This window comes from Oncorhynchus keta, chromosome 10, assembly GCF_023373465.1.
Source record: "Oncorhynchus keta strain PuntledgeMale-10-30-2019 chromosome 10, Oket_V2, whole genome shotgun sequence".
NCBI classification, from domain to species: domain Eukaryota; kingdom Metazoa; phylum Chordata; class Actinopteri; order Salmoniformes; family Salmonidae; genus Oncorhynchus; species Oncorhynchus keta.
Genome location: NC_068430.1, coordinates 30036829 through 30054957, shown reverse-complemented (window position 1 = coordinate 30054957; position 18129 = coordinate 30036829). Strand labels below are relative to the sequence as shown.

The window sequence follows — 18129 nt, the reverse complement described above, 5'->3', positions numbered from 1 at the left end:
ATTAATACCTCTTTGGTCATCTCTCTCTCTCTCTCTCTCTCTCCTTCCCTCCCTCCCTCCCTCCCTCTCTCTCTCTCTCTCTCTCTCTCTCTCTCTCTCTCTCCTTCCTTCCTTCCTTCCTTCCTTCCTTCCTTCCTTCCTTCCTTCCTTCCTTCCTTCCTTCCCTCCCTCCCTCCCTCCCTCCCTCCCTCCCTCTCTCTCTCTCTCTCTCTCTCTCTCTCTCTCTATCTCCCTCCCTCCCTCTCTCTCTCTCTCTCTCTCTCTTTCCGAGTCCTTCATTGGCACACTATCCCTGTTGCTCCCCTCCCCCTCCCCCAGTCTAACCCTATGGTGCCCTACACCACCCACATATCTCAGCTTCCCACCAAAGTGAAATGGAGCCCAGTATTGCTCAGTGTTATATTTTACAGCATCTTTAGAACATTATTCTGATCATCTTGGACATCAAAGCATATTTGTTTCAAGCTTAAAACAAAAATATAATTTTGTTACTTAAGATATTTTTGTAAACATCACATATAATGTTTCTCACTCACTCACTCACTCACTCACTCACTCACTCACTCACTCACTCACTCACTCACTCACTCACTCACTCACTCACTCACTCAGTCACTCAGTCACTCACTCACTCTCTCTCTCTCTCTCCCTCACTTTCTCCCTTGCTCTCTCTTCCTCTTTCTCGTGGGCCAGTAAAATGAGAATGTGTGATGTGGTTGGGTCCCCAGCTGGTTGTCTGGAGTTGCAGCCCACTCCTCTCAGTCTCCAGCTGAGAGCTATTTCACTATTTATTTACATGTAATTATGGCTATGAGGTGCAAACATTAACACTGTCAAGAACAATTTGACCTGACATTTTTCACTAGGCCTGGCCCCTGCTGTTTTTAGCAAACAAACCCCCCCAACTCCCCCCGACTTCCCCGCTCCCCGATACGCCTCTCTGTCCTCTCTGAGCTGCACCCTCCCTTATACACACAGCCCTGCCTCACTGAAACCACTCTGCTGGAATCAGAAAATCTGCCGTTTAATTTGGCAGACGGTGATGCGAGGTGAGGAGAGTTGCAGTGCGTGTGTGTGTGTGTGTGTATGTGTGTGTGTGTGTGTGTGTGTGTGTGTGTGTGTGTGTGTGTGTGTGTGTGTGTGTGTGTGTGGGCGTGCGCGCGTGTGTGTGTGTGTGTGTGTGTGTGTGTGTGTGTGTGTGTGTGTGTGTGTGTGTGTGTGTGTGTGTGTGTGTGTGTGTGTGTGTGTGTGTGTGTGTGTGTGTGTGTGTGTGTGTGTGTGCGTGTGTGTGCGTGCGTGCGTGCGCGTGTGTGCGTGCGTGCATGTTTGTGTATTGGAGGGGGTTGCTCTTGTTCCTGGTGGCTGAATCCATCCCACAGTAACTCAAGCATATCACTAGCAGAGAATAGAGGATTGCTCCCCACACGTTCTCCAATTGCAGCCCAATAGACGGCATATTAACCTCTGTTTAGTGAGGGGCCCTGCATGCACTGTTGGATGTTTAGGAGGGAGGGAGACCTTTCTCTGGGTAGTAGCAGGCAGCTGTGCTCCATTGAACACAGGGTTAGAGAAGACGGGTGGGAGCCGGGGAAGAAAATGCATTTTGTCAAAACTATTATTCTCCAATGACATTTTATGAAACATTTTGGAATTAGTATTTATTTAAGATCATGTGGAATTTCATTTGATATTGTGTGTGTTTAGGTCTCGAGTTTAGCTGTTAGATAAAATAGTACAGTTCAGTGTTTGTGGGGAGAAGTGTTAGAGAGCAGAGTTGAGAGACTGGGGGACACTGTGGTAGTATGGCTAACATGTTGTGAGAAGTGACAGCTTGTTCCAATGCCCGCTAATCGTCCTCATCTGTGCCTAGCTTGTCAATGCCCAGATTCTGTCAGTGCCAATCAGGCACTTAATTGAACACAATTAACCCCCCTCCGCCCGTACAACCCACATGCTTCAAAAACCTATTTCTCTCTCTCCAGTTCCCATCCTCCCTCTCACCCTCTCTTCATCCTGTCTCTGTCTCTCCTCGTCCCATAGCATTGGTGGCGGAAGACACTTTTCACTTTTGATTAACGTGCCGCGGCCAATTAATGCACTGACTCACAGGCCAGGGCCCGTCATCTGCTGCCTGCCACCAACACGTCAGTCTGCGGCACGGCCCCACACAGCTCCCCTACCACTGCCATCACCTCCACCGTGACCAAAACGCTCTAATTCAATTTATGCAATCGCTGTTATTTTTAAATAGTCATTATGTCTGCTCAGATGAGGGGCCTTACTGCCCGCTGGGCTGCTCCTCTCATGTGAGAAGGAGGGCTGAGGGGGAGGGGGAGGGGAGGGCTGAGGGGGAGTGTGGGTGGACTTGGGGTTGCACTGGTCCATTGACTCTTTAGAAAAACTCCTTCATCTTTTCTTTTTAATTCTCTTTCCTAGTTGATTTCAAAATGAAGAAATTGATGCTGTTGTTTATTTGATACTGTATCAGTAAAATGTTTCTACTAGATTTAGAGTAATATGTGCATGTGTTTTTTTTAATCAGTTCTCAGAAATAATTTGTAAATAATTCAATATTTTATATGGAATATTGCACCCAATTTTAGCCGTTGCGCAAGTTTGAATTATTTCCAATCAACCAAGAAATACCATTCAGTGTACTCATACTTCTTACCTTATAGGTCAGTAAATTCAACAATACATTTACTCTCTGTAATGACACCCTAGGACTGACATTGAAAAAACATCTACCCAAATTTGGTGTCATCGTCATCCCTGATCTTAAGTCATTCCCAGCTGAGGCGTGTATCAGCCAGGCAGATCTGCCAAGGTGTGCGATGTTATTCTGCGCCCCTCAGATAACTTCCAGACATTTGGAGTGCTTATTTTCTCCTCTCTGCCCCAGTGACCTCTACCGAACTTAAAGGTATGTCTTGGGGGCATTCGATTTGGGCAGAACGGGAGCTATCGGTGACAGGGGAGCTAATCCAGTCTTGCGCAGATTAAGAGAAGTGTTTGTGGAGTGGGGTGTGTTGGCGAGGGCGCTGGCGCCGAGAATGGAACACAGGGCTGTCCTATCAGCTCTCCAGGCAGGCTGGCCCTCAGGCCAACTCAGTCCTACAGGAGTCTTTGTACTTCCCAAAGCCTCTCTCTCACACTCTCACTCTCTCTTTCTCTCTTCTCTCTCCTCTTTCCTCCCCCCTCTCTTTATATCTATATACTCTCTTTATATCTATATACTCTCTTTTTTATTTTCCTTATGCTGTATCACTTTCTTTCAGATGCAAAAACTTTGTCTGTGAAATATTTTTGTGAACATGAAAAAAACGTATCATGAACATTTTCATCCATCACTAGTGAGCAGTGAGCACAGGTGCACTCTGACCTGATGTTGTCATTCAAGGGTTAAGATGAGCATAGCACATTACATGACCGTATATACATCATGTAAGTATTGTTTAGTTATATTGCACTGATTGTGTACTTCATATATCGTGAAAATAAAGGTTAATAAATAACATTGTGGCATAAGGCATCTCTTTGAAGCTGTGGCTTGAATATGTCACTGTAGGGAATTTAGTGAGTATTGTATGTAAGAAATGATGCCATTTTTTCAATTTTTGAAAATATTGCCTTCCGCTTTCTCATTCAGTCAACTTCCTCACAGTAAGTCAAGTTATTTTATTCAGGAAGCACATCCAACAAAGAGCAAAGGCTCGTCAAACATTTAAGTAGACAAAAAAAGATAATTTCACTGTTAAGGAAATTAGCAGGGTATAAAAGAATGTATTTTTGTGTCGCAAATGCTCAATTTATTTTTCTGAAAGGATTCACATTGTATCAACTTCCAGTTCCCTGTTCACTCTGCCGCAGGGCTGGAGGGCTCAGAAGTTGAGAGAATTAATGAGTTTTTTATTATTATTTATAAAGTAATCTATCTGTATAGAGAGAGGCAGGGAACGCCCTGGAGCAGTGTCCTTTAAACTGGTCCTGGCTCACATTATCTCCTCCAACAGCCCTAGCACAAAGTCAAACAACAAACGAACACTGAGGACGCTGTACGGAGAGCGAGAGAGAGAGGGAGGAAGGGGTGTAGTGGAGGACTATTCTGAAAGGGAGTGAGGGTGTTAAGTGTGTATTGAGTGGTGTTGTTCTGGAGCAGAGCAGGTCTAAAGGCCTGTTGAGGGTGTGTTTTACACCCTGCAGCTGATACTCAGCATCAGCCATATCTCCACCCACATCAGATCATAGTGGGAAGTGGTGAAATGGCATTGATTTTTATTTAGCTGTGTGAAAGCAGTAGGACATTACAGATAGCGAATATGAACCCAGGCTCAATCGAGGAGCTTACCTTTCCCCCCTCCAGCATCAGTTAACCAAAACCTTCTGAACAATTTTAGGAAGGGCATCTCAAGGATACAACCGTCCAGACAATACTGTCTTTTTACAAACTTTTTTGCAATCTTGTGGAAAAAAAATAATTGTCCATGAAAAGTGGCCATCTCTGTTGAGGAACTGGTGAAATCTATGAATAGTAATTAGGCTCAATTTAGCACAGCCACTGATTGTTGGCCATTTTATTATTTAATGTTTAAATAAGGAAGCAATGTAATCAAGCTTCAATTAACTGATGACTATATCTGGCACCACCCCCTCCAGCTGTCTCCCTGGACCCCCAACTAGCACTTCCTCACACCCAGTCACATGACCAGCACAGTACACCACAACACAGCCCAGCACAGCACAGTACAGCAGGGTATAGGAGGTTCCACACTGAGAAGGAGTCTGTTTTCCAGCTCCAGTCAATTTATGAGAGAGCGTCCCATGTGTCCTGCATGCAGAGAGCCATAAATCTCCCTCTTATGGATACATGTCACATGTTCTGTCTGAATAAGTTGTGGGGCCGGTGGATGGTGGGGGGTTTCCATCCTGATAGAATTAACATGAGGAAATCACTAAACAGCCTTTATGTCTGATGTGCCTCAAGTGCTTCATATTTCCTCAGAGACAGTTTTTGCAGAATAGGATTAATTTGTGGAATAAGATACATTTTCCCTATCCGGTGTGTGTGTCTGGCTATGTATTGCTGAGCAGTAGGGCTGCGTATGAATGAGGTGAAGAGGTTCTACAGTATAATGGTTGCTTGGATGTCCACTCTGGAGATTGACTGGGTGCCCTGTCCTTCTGTAGGATATTTTGCACCACAGCATCAGCTCTGTGAACTGTGTTTAAACCTAAAACTGTGTGTGTGTGTGTGTGTGTGTGTGTGTGTGTGTGTGTGTGTGTGTGTGTGTGTGTGTGTGTGTGTGTGTGTGTGTGTGTGTGTGTGTGTGTGTGTGTGTGTGTGTGTGTGTGTGTGTGTGTGTGTGTGTGTTTAACCACCTCCATGATGGGCTAATTGGTTTAGCAGCCAAAGCGCCAAAGGCCAGCCCAGCGTAACGAGACAACGTGAACCTGATGTTGGGGAGGATGCTTCCATGCAATATAAGGGAAGCATGTGTGGGACCATTTCCCCCATTCACAATCTCCCCGGCCCTTTCTAGTTTTATAAAAAGGGACATTATAGTCCAATTCTAACGTTTCAATTTAGGCCAGAAGCTCAGTAGAAACCTCCATCTGCATTGCATTATGGCGATGGTCTGTGCCTCTTGTCTCATGGAGATAATCATATTCATACCACAAGTGTATTATTTGTTAACTCATCATTGTATATTAGATGAGATTACAGAGTATTGAAATAAATGCACTCATGCTGTATAAATAACACCCCTAATACTTACCCTAGCCATAACCCTAACTCACACTAGCAGTAGGCCCTTCAGTGAGGCTAGTGGAGACTATTTCTGTGGGGATGTGATCTAAGAGGATCGTTTACTGCTTCCAACTTCATTACTATTCATGAGATGGCTAGGCTAGGGGCTGGGGATTAGGGAGTCCCTCAGTGCTTGTTGTGATGTAGGCCTCAGGCCTCCTCCAACCTCCAGGCTCTGGGACATAGTGGTTCTGTCTGTCAGTGGCTCTATTATCACTCTAAGACCCTTCTGTCCCCACACTGTCCCCACACTGTCTCTGCGTTTAACACTGAACTCACTGGCACCACTAATAAAACAGTATTTTTGTTTCTTCCCCTCTCTCATCCCATCTCTCTCTCTCATCCCATCTCTCTCTCTCATCCCATCTCCCTCTCTCACCTCATCTCCCTCCCTCACCCCATCTCCCTCTCTCACCCCATCTCCCTCTCTCATCCCATCTCTCTCTCTCATCCCATCTCTCTCTCTCATCCCATCTCCCTCTCTCACCTCATCTCCCTCTCTCACCTCATCTCCCTCTCTCACCCCATCTCCCTCTCTCACCTCATCTCCCTCTCTCACCCCATCTCCCTCTCTCACCCCATCTCCCTCTCTCAACTCATCTCCCTCTCTCACCCCATCTCCCTCTCTCACCTCATCTCCCTCTCTCACCCCATCTCCCTCTCTCACCCCATCTCCCTCCCTCACCCCATCTCCCTCTCTCACCCCATCTCCCTCCCTCACCCCATCTCCCTCTCTCACCCCATCTCCCTCTCTCATCCCATCTCTCTCTCTCTCACCCCATCTCCCTCTCTCACCTCATCTCCCTTCCTCACCCCATCTCCCTCTCTCACCTCATCTCCCTCTCTCACCCCATCTCCCTCTCTCACCCCATCTCCCTACATCCCTGCATCTACATCCCCATCCCTCACCCCATCTCCCTCTCTCACCCCACCTCCCTCTCTCACCCCATCTCCCTACATCTCCCTACATCTCCCTACATCCCTACATCTCCCTACATCTACATCCCCATCCCTCACCCCATCTCCCTCATCTCCCTACATCTCCCTACATCCCTACATCTCCCTACATCTACATCCCCATCCCTCACCCCATCTCCCTCTCTCACCTCATCTCCCTACATCTCCCTACATCCCTACATCTCCCTACATCTACATCCCCATCCCTCACCCCATCTCCCTCTCTCACCCCATCTCCCTACATCACTACATCTCCCTACATCTCCCTACATCCCTACATCTCCCTACATCTCCCTACATCCCTACATCTCCCTACATCTACATCCCCATCCCTCACCCCATCTCCCTCTCTCACCCCATCTCCCTACATCCCTACATCTCCCTACATCTACATCCCCATCCCTCACCCCATCTCCCTACATCCCTACATCTACATCCCCATCCCTCACCCCATCTCCCGCCATCTCCCTACATCCCTACATCTACATCTACATCCCCATCCCTCACCCCATCTCCCTCATCTCCCTACATCCCTACATCTACATCCCCATCCCTCACCCCATCTCCTGGATAAGAGCGTCTGCTAAATGACTTAAATGTTAAATGTAATGTAAATCTCCCTCATCTCCCTACATCTCCCTACATCTACATCCCCATCCCTCACCCCATCTCCCTCATCTCCCTACATCTCCCTACATCTACATCCCCATCCCTCACCCCATCTCCCTCATCTCCCTACATCTCCCTACATCTACATCTCCCTCTCTCACCTCATCTCCCTACATCTCCCTACATCCCTACATCTACATCCCCATCCCTCACCCCATCTCCCTCTCTCACCTCATCTCCCTACATCTCCCTACATCTCCCTACATCTACATCCCCATCCCTCACCCCATCTCCCTCATCTCCCTACATCTCCCTACATCCCTACATCTCCCTACATCTACATCCCCATCCCTCACCCCATCTCCCTCATCTCCCTACATCTCCCTACATCCCTACATCTCCCTACATCTACATCCCCATCCCTCACCCCATCTCCCTCTCTCACCTCATCTCCCTACATCTCCCTACATCCCTACATCTCCCTACATCTACATCCCCATCCCTCGCACCTTTCCTTTTCCCCCCTTTTTATGTTGGTCCATGTTTCAAGGTTAAAAGACAGTTTTTTAAGATGCCTCTGTACAACTCAGTAGTGCAGTCACTCAATCTCATCCATATTATTTAGTACCCTAGCCTTTCTAACTCCCCCTCTGTCTCCTCTCTGCCCTCCCTCCCCAGGTGATGAGCATCCTGAGTAACCCCAACGCGGTGCCCTCTCAGTCCCAGCATGATTTCTCCATCTCCCCCCTCCATGGCAGCCTGGAGTCCTCCAACCCCATCTCAGCCAGCTGCAGCCAGCGCTCTGACTCCATCAAGGGGGTGGACAGCCTGGCTTCCTCCCAGTCCTACTGCCCCCCCACCTACAGCGCCACCAGCTACAGTGTGGACCCTGTCACTGCTGGATACCAGTACAGCCAGTATGGACAGAGTAAGTACTGCATCTGTGTTTATGTGTGAATGTGAGAAAGTGTGTGTGTGTTTGTATATGAGTGGATGTCTTTTGCCTTTCCCATCTGACCTCCTTCCAAGTCTCCTGCATGTCTTCCATCTCATATTACATGGGACCAGTGGTAGTTAGAGGAAATGGTGCCACCACCACCACCTCCCAGGCCGGGCTGCCCCCTGACCTTTGACTCCTGGTCTGTCAGAGCAGACACGTGCTCCTGATAAAGGCCTCTGATTCCCATTCGGTGCTGTCTAGCTTAGTCACACTATGCTCTGCTCTGCTTGGCTGGGAATGAGGACAGGGCCACTTCAAAGGCATTAATAGACCCTGAGGGGCCACACTGTCCTCTTAGCCACCCCTTTCTCTTTCTTTCTATCTCACACACACACAAACAAACACACACACACACACACCTCGGGGCAGGAAACAGGCTGATCTATTAGATTAGCATAATTATTGACTGATGCTGTCACAACCCTTCATAAGGGGTAAACTGTAGCACACTTCCCCAGCCAGCCTCCTTTGGTCCCATGTGTATACCTGTGCGTGTTTGTTTAGGTGTGTGTGTGTGTGCGTGTGTGTCTGTGTGCGTGAGTTTGTGTGACAGTAGTGTTATCTGCAGCCAGCTTGCAGAGCAGAGAGACTGATGGCCGTGTGGATGTGATCTGATCTGTGGTTAATTAAGACAGTGATTGAGCACAGTGGCTGGCTAATGAATGGAGGAGAAAAGAGAGAGCTGCTGTCTACTGATGAAAATGATCGGGGAAGGGAAGTGTGGAGGGCATGAAATCAGAGATGCCAAGTGTAATGAAGACTGGCACACACAATACACTCTGGGACCATGCTGAGTGACAGCATGGAGACACTATGAGGTGGCACATGCCCGTGCCAAGTCTATGCCAACCTCAAACAGGGCATGGGAAAGAGATTGTTTTGTTTTCAAATTATTTCTCATTTTACTCCACTGGTTCTGTCAGAACTGATTTAGAACAGAGTCAGACAGAGAGATGAAATGAACAACAGTGACCAACAAGGACATAAGGGTTGGCCGTGTGTTGTGTGTGAGTGTGTGTGTGAGTGTGTGTGTGTGTGTGTGTGTGTGTGTGTGTGTGTGTGTGTGTGTGTGTGTGTGTGTGTGTGTGTGTGTGTGTGTGTGTGTGTGTGTGTGTGTGTGTGTGTGTGTGTGTGTGTGTGTGTGTGTGTGTGTGTATCCCTCACATGCAAATGTGTGAATCTTTGTGTGTCTGTTCTCTCCAGCTGCAGTTGACTACCTGGCTAAGAACGTGAGTCTGTCCACCCAGAGGAGGATGAAGCTGGGAGACCACTCTGCTGTCCTGGGACTGCTGCAGGTGGAGACGGGACAGGCCTACTGAAACACCCAGCCTCTGCCTGACTCCACCCAGTCTAAACTCAACACCCCCCTACAGTACATACACCACGCTACTGCTGCCGCCCACCCTGCAGCCCATCCACTGCACCAGCACACATTCTCTCTCTCCTCACCCAGCAGGCAGTCAGGCTGTCAGGCTGTGTAAACCTTGGCTCTGCCCCTCCCCTGTACCATCCTCACCCCTGATTGGCTCTGTCCAGACATCCCAGAGACATTGGCTCCAGCCAGCATGGAGAACAGGCCCCTGGCTGCATTCCAGTCCACACTCAGAGCCATTTCCAAATGTACATTGACCTTGTTGTTTATAGTAGTTCACTAAGCCAATGTCATTCAAATGATAATCCCTCTTGTTTTATATCAATATTGTTTATATTATTATTGCTGTTATGATTATGATTCATGTGATTTTGTTTTTTATTCTCTTCATGGCTCTTTTTTCTGTCAGTGTGATGCTAGCAGATGACTGAGGTGATACAGTGTAGTGTGGTGCAGAGTGTGTCTGTGTGTGTGTGGATGTGTGCGTACGTTCATGCGTGTGGCAGCCCAGTCAGAGAGAGATGCTCCCACATGAGAAAATACGTCAGTTTACTATAGAATAATACAGTGCTTACTATCAAATTCTATAGTAAATTGTAGTATACTGTAGAATACTATACTACACCCTGTAGTATCCCTCGACCATGTATAGTACTTACTATTGAATGTTGTAGTATACTGTAGAACCCCCCAGACACACACACAAATCGTAATTTGTGCCACCCATAAATGGAAACCTACATGCCAAGTATAGAAAATATGTTTTGTCCCCTACAGGTTATAGAAGGGAACAGACTCTCTGAACTACGGCTCAGACCCCAGATCTACGTACCTACCTACATACAAGGAGAAAGCTTCCACTTCTAAACTATACAGTATTCTACAGTTCCCAAAACCACAACATTTATTCATGTAGTATATACTTTTTTTCTTACTAAAGTACTATAGTTATCTGTAATATCTACAGTATACTTCAGTAAATATTACAGTAGATGCTACAGTAAAGTCCACAAAAACCCTACAGTGAATACTATAGTATTTTTACCATAGTGTACAATACCTGATTGTTTCCCAGACTGCTGTTCCTCTGCCTGTTCCCTTGAGCTCTCATCTTAGTAAGCGTTTTGACCTTCTCACTTTCATATACAACTTGACATTCCTAAAGAACTTGGCCACTCTGTGGGAAGTCTGGCTGGGCGGATTCTACTGGGAATTGGCAGCGGTTTGGCGGCCAATGGCTTCCCCCCTCCCAACATCTATCCCATCCTTAGCTGTACTTCATGGGGAGGAGGGCATTGTTTGTAAAAACAGGATTGGGGAAATTCATTTTTGTCTGTTTAGAAATATGGACCTTGCCAATGAGGACTGAACCCCCTATCCCCCAAACCCCATCTACCACAGAACTCTATGTGACTTTAAGAGAGGAAAGGAGATTAAATGACACAAACATACTGTCAAAGCTAATTCATAATTACCGTTCTCATTACCAGCCACCTTTAATATTCTCTTAGGATAATTAAGACATTTTCTAAAGGCACATGCAGCTGTTTACCACTTTGGTGTGGACCAAGTCCGCATTCCTGTGAAACATTCCTCCAGGATGGTTGAATGACTCAAGTCACATTCCTTTTCTGCTCATGATAAGATTAAGAGTACACAAGCTGTGCCAGTCACATGCACTTTGGCAAATCAAATAATCCAGTCAATTGTGAAAGGGCACAGGTAACAGCCCTGGCTGGCCCCCTCTCTGGCTTTGACTGGATACTCCCTCCTCCTAGTCCCCTGGACATTCAACTCCTGCTTTGACCGACACACTCACAGAAATGTACTAAAACAAACCATTTTTTTTTAGAATAGCAAATATGAAACATCTGTGTAGCACTCGTAGTTGACATTTAACACAATCTATTTTGGGCTGAATTCTAACTTGAGATATGTTTGCATAACTCCCTTTGACATCAGTGTGTGATTGTTTTGCAAAAGTTGGAGTGAGTTAGGTATGCATATTTCAAGTCAGGATTTAGTCCTTAGTCGCATATACATGGACATGATACAGTAGACGGGTAGATTGTGAATTGTTTGATTATAAAAAGTATGTTTTATACTAAAACAAGAACAATGTTCAGTGGTAGTTAAAGCAAGAGATCTGCAGAAGTCAGTGTATTTTTTATTTACTGGTTTCCTTCTGTTGTTTTTGGTTGTGTTATATTGTATTGATTTCTTTCAACAAAATGCAGTGTTTTGCGTCCAGCTAAGTAAGGAATTCTGTATATTAAATTAGGAAAAAATTCCAATAAATTTCCTCGATTTAATAATTGTATAAAAGAGGTTGAAACTCAACTGAGTGGATTTAAGTTAGTAGACAGAGAGAGAGAGAGAGAGAGAGTCTCTAACCAATGTGTTTTTGATGGTGACCAGATGGAACCTATTATACCACACCTGTGCAGCCAGGAGCATTGGAAGGTGTATTCCAGCACTTGATCTTATGGACTCATGATCTGAGTGCAGACCTTACCGTGGACCATACATATCTATCTGACCTCTGACCTCTCAGTGTGAAACATTGTCGAGGGGCTCAGCATCACAGCTTTGATGCCATGAAGGATGGCGACCTCTCCTTTCTGGGAAAGAGGTTAGAATAGAATGGTGGACAGACCAGTGTGTTCTCTGGCTATGTGTGTGTACAGCCAGGCTCCAGTGGAGAACACCTCACTGAAAGTAATGACTCTGAAGCACTGAACCCAGACTGGTCTAAAATATCTGTTTAAAAATGCCACATTATTGTGTATATAAAAAAATGTTTTTTTAAATGCTTTTAGTGTATCAAATCCATTTCTAACACCTGCGTTAATCGACATTTGGATATTTAAATCATTATGACTCTTCCTCTCCCAACCTTCTCTCTGACCCCTAACCTGTTTACTTGCTTTATGGCATCTGTGTTTTTCGTTTTTCCCTTCCTGTTCCGCATGTGTGGATATTACCATGGTATAATTTATTCTGCTGTATGAAGTATTAGAGTAGTGGGAACTTGTATTGGTATTTACTACCTTCAGCCTGTTGGTGTGTTTACTGTAACACTGGCGTAACTGTTATCAATTAAAGCTCTAAAACAGATCCAGCGCTGTGCTTTGTCCTTTTTGAGCTTTCGTATCAAAATACAATAATACAACATAAAGTCACATAGACTCCAAATTGGTCATTTTTTTATGTAAGAAAAATGTGTATCATGAGTATTCAGCCTGATGGGGATTCATCTGAACTTTTCACCTCTCTTTTCCCTACAATGCCCACTTGCTCTGTGTAGTGTAGTACACACGTGTGCATACATGGACACGTGCACATGTGTATTACATTCTATGAGCTTCAGGGAACATGTCTGTTTCCATCACAGTGAGCATTGTCTGAGAGAGAGAGCAAGAGAGAGCTGAGCAGTCCCAGAAAGAGGTACACCCTGGGGGAGCTGCACAGGACTGTTGCAGAGCACAGCTGTAGGAAGTCATTCATTCTGTACATTGTCCAGCAATGATCTCCTCTCTCTCTGTCTGTCTGTCTGTCTGTCTGTCTGTCTGTCTGTCTGTCTGTCTGTCTGTCTGTCTGTCTGTCTGTCTGTCTGTCTGTCTGTCTGTCTGTCTGTCTGTCTGTCTGTCTGTCTGTCTGTCTGTCTGTCTGTCTGTCTGTCTGTCTGTCTGTCTGTCTGTCTGTCTGTCTGTCTGGCTAGGGCCCATGTGCTCTGGAATGGTGTTTGTTAATGTTTGCATACAGTCACAGCAAATCTCAGTGGTATGCTAAGAGCATTGAGGAATCTGTCCAGTGTGGCATTGGGACTGTCATCTGTGCTGTATATTACAGTAGCAAAGCTCCTCTTACCATTCCCACTGTTAAATGGCATGGGGATAGCGCTTTAGGTATGTCCACAATGAAACACATTCATTTTAAAACACTTACACATTTCAGCAGTCCATTACTGTAATGTATTATATAGTTTTATTGATGGAGACAGATGGGAAATGAATGACAGGGGCAATGAAAGGGACATACTGTAGTGAGTAAAGTGATGAACTCTATGATTGAACCTTTGTCTCCCGGGGTGATGTGTGGTCTGTAACTGGCAGTGCTGACACTACATCAAACTCTCTTACACAACACGTTTATTATATTGATTGAAAATGAACTGTCCACTATACCTTTTTCCAAAGGCATTAACACGGGTAAAGCAGTTGCAGTGTCCTTAAATGATCCTACTGATCATACATTAACAATGTGTTTTAGTGTTTTAGAGATACAGCATACGATTGCCTACTTCTTTATAATACATCATACTGTCATTTATGCAAACAATGAAATGAATCATGCAATGAATGACGAGGTATTTATACTCAGCAGGAATCCTGTGTATTTTATTTATTTACAATTAAAACCCATACCTATCCTTCATATCTTGATTGTCATCAAACAATAAAAAGTAAATGTTACACAACAGCAAAATATAATTTCTAACCCAAACAGTGTATCAGCTTGGAGATTGCTGCACAGTAAATAAGGTATGTCATTGGGACCAAATATTGTCCATTTCAAAATCTATTTCAGAAAAAAAGAGTTTGATTCTGAAGTGAGAGAATTGAAGGAATTGGTAGAGGAATTGGAAATGATCTTTTAATTGATTTGATAGAATTTGTTAAAATCTAAAATCATCTAATGTAATTGGACTGAAAAGAGTTGTGTGAGAAAATGGTGCTATGATTTGAGAACTGAAATACTGGTGGTTGTTACTGCATATCCTTGGACATTCAGCAAATAATTGGCTGTTGAGACTGTTCTGTAATTGTTTTTTCCCATTGCAATTCACTACAAAACTTCTTGTGTTGATTTTTTAAAAGAACTGTCATATATGCCAACGGACCTCTGCGGCTTTGTCCTGACATTGTTCCAATGTGCATTGTTATCAGGATCGTTCCTCAGTGTGTGATGGTAAACCCCATCCTTCTAAAGTTTGTGTGGGTGTCCAGATGAAACCCATGCATGTGTTCTAGTTGTCCTCTCTGGTCTGACGTGGTCCTGAAGCCCCAGCCTGGGACTGTTGTTTTCCTCTGGGCTGCTGTCACTCAGACAGGGACGAGGACCGGGGTGGCAGCCCCAGCCAGCGGTGTATGGGTGCAGCTTTGTGACACTTCACTCTTCTCCTCCTTTGATCCCCTAATTGATTGACTACAGGAGCAGGGGATAAACAGAGCCCACAAGAGCCGATTCCCCTCGCCTCTCTGGAATGGTTTAGATAAAGTGCAGAGGGCCTGTCTATATAGTTCTCCTATACGGACGTAGGGACATTGAAGGTGGCTGTGCGGTGTGCCACGGTGGCTTAGCTCTGGGCTGTGTCAGTCATTCAGCGAGTCAGTCCTGGGCCCAGGGCTTGTGTCCTGCCTGGTGCAGAGCTACGTGGCTGCTGGAGGTAATGGGTTTGTTTAGATCACAGGGATGGAAATGAAACTCCTGAGCCTCAGAGTGGAGAGAGAAGACCAAGGAGCCCTATCACTCAGGAGGCAGGGATGGACAGATGGAGAAGTCAGTGCTACAGTATAGCCAACCAGCCAGACACACACTTCCAGAGTGAGTCATAAAGGCTGTGATTCAGATCTAATTGAGGACCTTGGCCATGCTGTAATGTAAAACCTGCAATTGAAGAGCGGGCGATTGAGAGGCGTGGAGAATGAGGAGGAAAGGTAGGAAGGAAACAACCAGTGAGAGTTCTCCCTCATGAGGAAACCTTCTGCCTGTAATAACTCTAAAAGTTTATGGGACCAAAAGAATCATCAAAACATCATCTAAATATATAGTAAGAAGATGTTGGGGGGCATTTCAAAACTCCACAATGATAAGTGATGAATCTGGAATATGCTAATAGTTTTCTAATAGTATTCTCTGCAGGGGTTCAAAGCAGTGTGTATGTACATGCTGAAGAATGATTAAGATAGGCTTTAGGAAGACAGGGTTTTATTCTTTGAGCTTATGTGTCATGTGGACTAAAAAAGCTCCCAGCTGTCGCCTTGAAAGCACTTACAGTATAATAATCCCCCAAATCCTGTAATTATTCCAGCATAGGCTGTGTACCTGAGCCGCAGATTTCTGCTCGACACCTCTAGGATCCCCCCGCCTACACACACACACACACACACACACACACACACACACACACACACACACACACACACACACACACACACACACACACACACACACACACACACACACACACACACACACACCTCCCCCTGAAGTAGTTTGAAAGGGAGATGAGGGAGAAAAAAAGGCCAAGTGAAGTTGTAAATCTAAGAGAGTGAGATAAAATCACTGTGAAGCCCAGCTTGATTTACATTTCAAATCTGTGCTGTGCTCTCAGACTAATTAATATTAATAACAAAAATGGAAATGAGTGCAGACAGTGGCGGCCCCTAAGTAAAGAACAAACTCGGTTCATTCAGTCAGGAGATATATACATAAGTCCTTTCTCAGGAGAAGTGGGCTCCTAACAGGCGTGACGCCTGGGCATAGACCGCCATAGACAGAGACAATTTTTCTAGATAATAGCCTATCACGCAGGATACAATTTAAATTAAAAAATGCAATTTTCACCTTGAAATGAACAAATGATTACAATTTCTATACAAATTAAGGCATCCAGGCTGTGCCTCAGTACTGTGCCAGGGCCATGAAACTTGACATAATTACCATGAAATACATTTTCAAATATTTGTATTTTGTCCATCGCTTTAAAACATGCAACTCTGCCTTCTGTGGGTTTGTGATCTCACCTTCTGGGGGAAATACATAAAAAAGAGAGAAAATCATCAGAGATGAAAAGCTCTTCAACCCCAGAGATAAAAACATACACACATGGGTACACAGTAAGTCAGTGGTGTGGCTCTGCACAGCGGCCCCCGGAGCTATCTCTAAAAGCCAAATTACGGTTCCTTATCAAGGGAATCATATCTACTAGCTATCTGCTCCTGCATGAGATAGGCTCCTCTCTCTCTCTCTTTCCTCCAGCTCTGCTCTGCGCTCATTGCCACAAATGCTGTTTATTTGTGATTACAGACACCCTTTGAATAAAATATGTTTTGTGTTTGAGATCTAAAGTTTCGGTAGATTCTGAACCCAAGAGATTCTTGAGAGAGGAGGGTTTCGCATGGAGCAAGCACCTTATTTGGGCAGTGGTGCTGGAAGTGGTCTGGGGAGGAAAATAGAAAGAAAGAGAGAGAGATAGAGAGGGGGGGGGATGAAAGTCTAGCCCATGGGAAATATGAGACAAGACCTTAGACTGTTATGATGTTTGTATCATATAAGTGCTTTCTTAGAGGATTCATACAAAGATTGAGCGTTCAATTGAGAATAGATTAAGAAGTTGAGAAACAAAGTTTATGATTTTATTTGTAAAAAAAATCCTTATACAACTGGGCATTTTATGTTGCAGACTGAGTGTTATTATTTTGATGGTAGTGAGAGCAAGGGTTTCATTTTTGCAGACCGTTGTGGTACATCTTTCAGCCAGCAGCATACCACCCTGCATCCCACTACTGAATTGCATCAGAAGCTAATTAGGGTTGGTCCTGGATGGGAGACCAGATGCTGTTGGAAGTGGTGTTGGAGGGCCAGTAGGAAGCACACAGTGCCCCAGTGCAGTGATTGGGGAAATTGCCCTGTATAGGGTGCCGTCTTTCAGATTGGATGTTAAATGGGTGACCTGACTCTCTGTGATCACTAAAGATCCCATTGCACTTATGGTACGGGTAGGGGTGTTAATCCTGGTGTTCTGGCTAAATTCCCAATCTGATAATCATGACCACCTAATCAACCCAGCTTCTAATTGGCTCATTCCCTTCCTCTCCCCTGTAACTATTTCCCAGGTTGTTGTTGTAAATTATAATTTGTTCTCAAAGTTACTTGGATGTGGAAATAAGTGATGGCTCCATTGTGGTCAATCAATGCTGTTGTTGCCTATTTGTAGGATAGGGTGGAGGACCCCAGCCCTAGAGAAGTTCACTTGTAAATAAATTCTGTCCTTCCCCTCCCTGGCCAGTCAAGTCTCAGACAGTGATCACCTCTTTCTCCATCCTCCTCTCCTTTTCCCCTCAATATCTTAGACTCCCTCAGCCAGAAAGGCACACATCAGATTGAAATAGTTGACCTCTTAATACTGGGGTCACCGTCGCACCGGCAGCAATTTCACACTCAAGATGGAAGGGAAATGAACAGTGAGGATGCTAGGGGTGATATGGAACCCTGACCACCCCAGTGGATGCCACTCTGACCTCTTTACCAAGCTAGACTGGGCAGGACAGGGTATATAGAGAGAGAGTGATACAGGAGCACACACCTGAGAAACTG

General features: G+C 45.2%; 1 protein-coding gene across 8 annotated transcripts in view; it reads left to right on the top strand.

Moving 5' to 3' along the window:
* pax7a (paired box 7a) overlaps positions 1-10433 on the top strand; it is a 69122-nt gene extending 58689 nt beyond the window's left edge. For all 8 annotated transcript variants that reach the window (XM_052526839.1, XM_052526838.1, XM_052526843.1 and 5 more), the window contains exons 8-9: positions 8054-8303; positions 9579-10433. In XM_052526839.1, the coding sequence (XP_052382799.1) occupies positions 8054-8303; positions 9579-9694 (366 nt within the window). In that variant the 3' untranslated portion in view covers positions 9695-10433. The remainder of the gene's footprint in view (positions 1-8053; positions 8304-9578) is intronic.
* The last annotated feature ends 7696 nt before the right edge of the window (positions 10434-18129 follow it).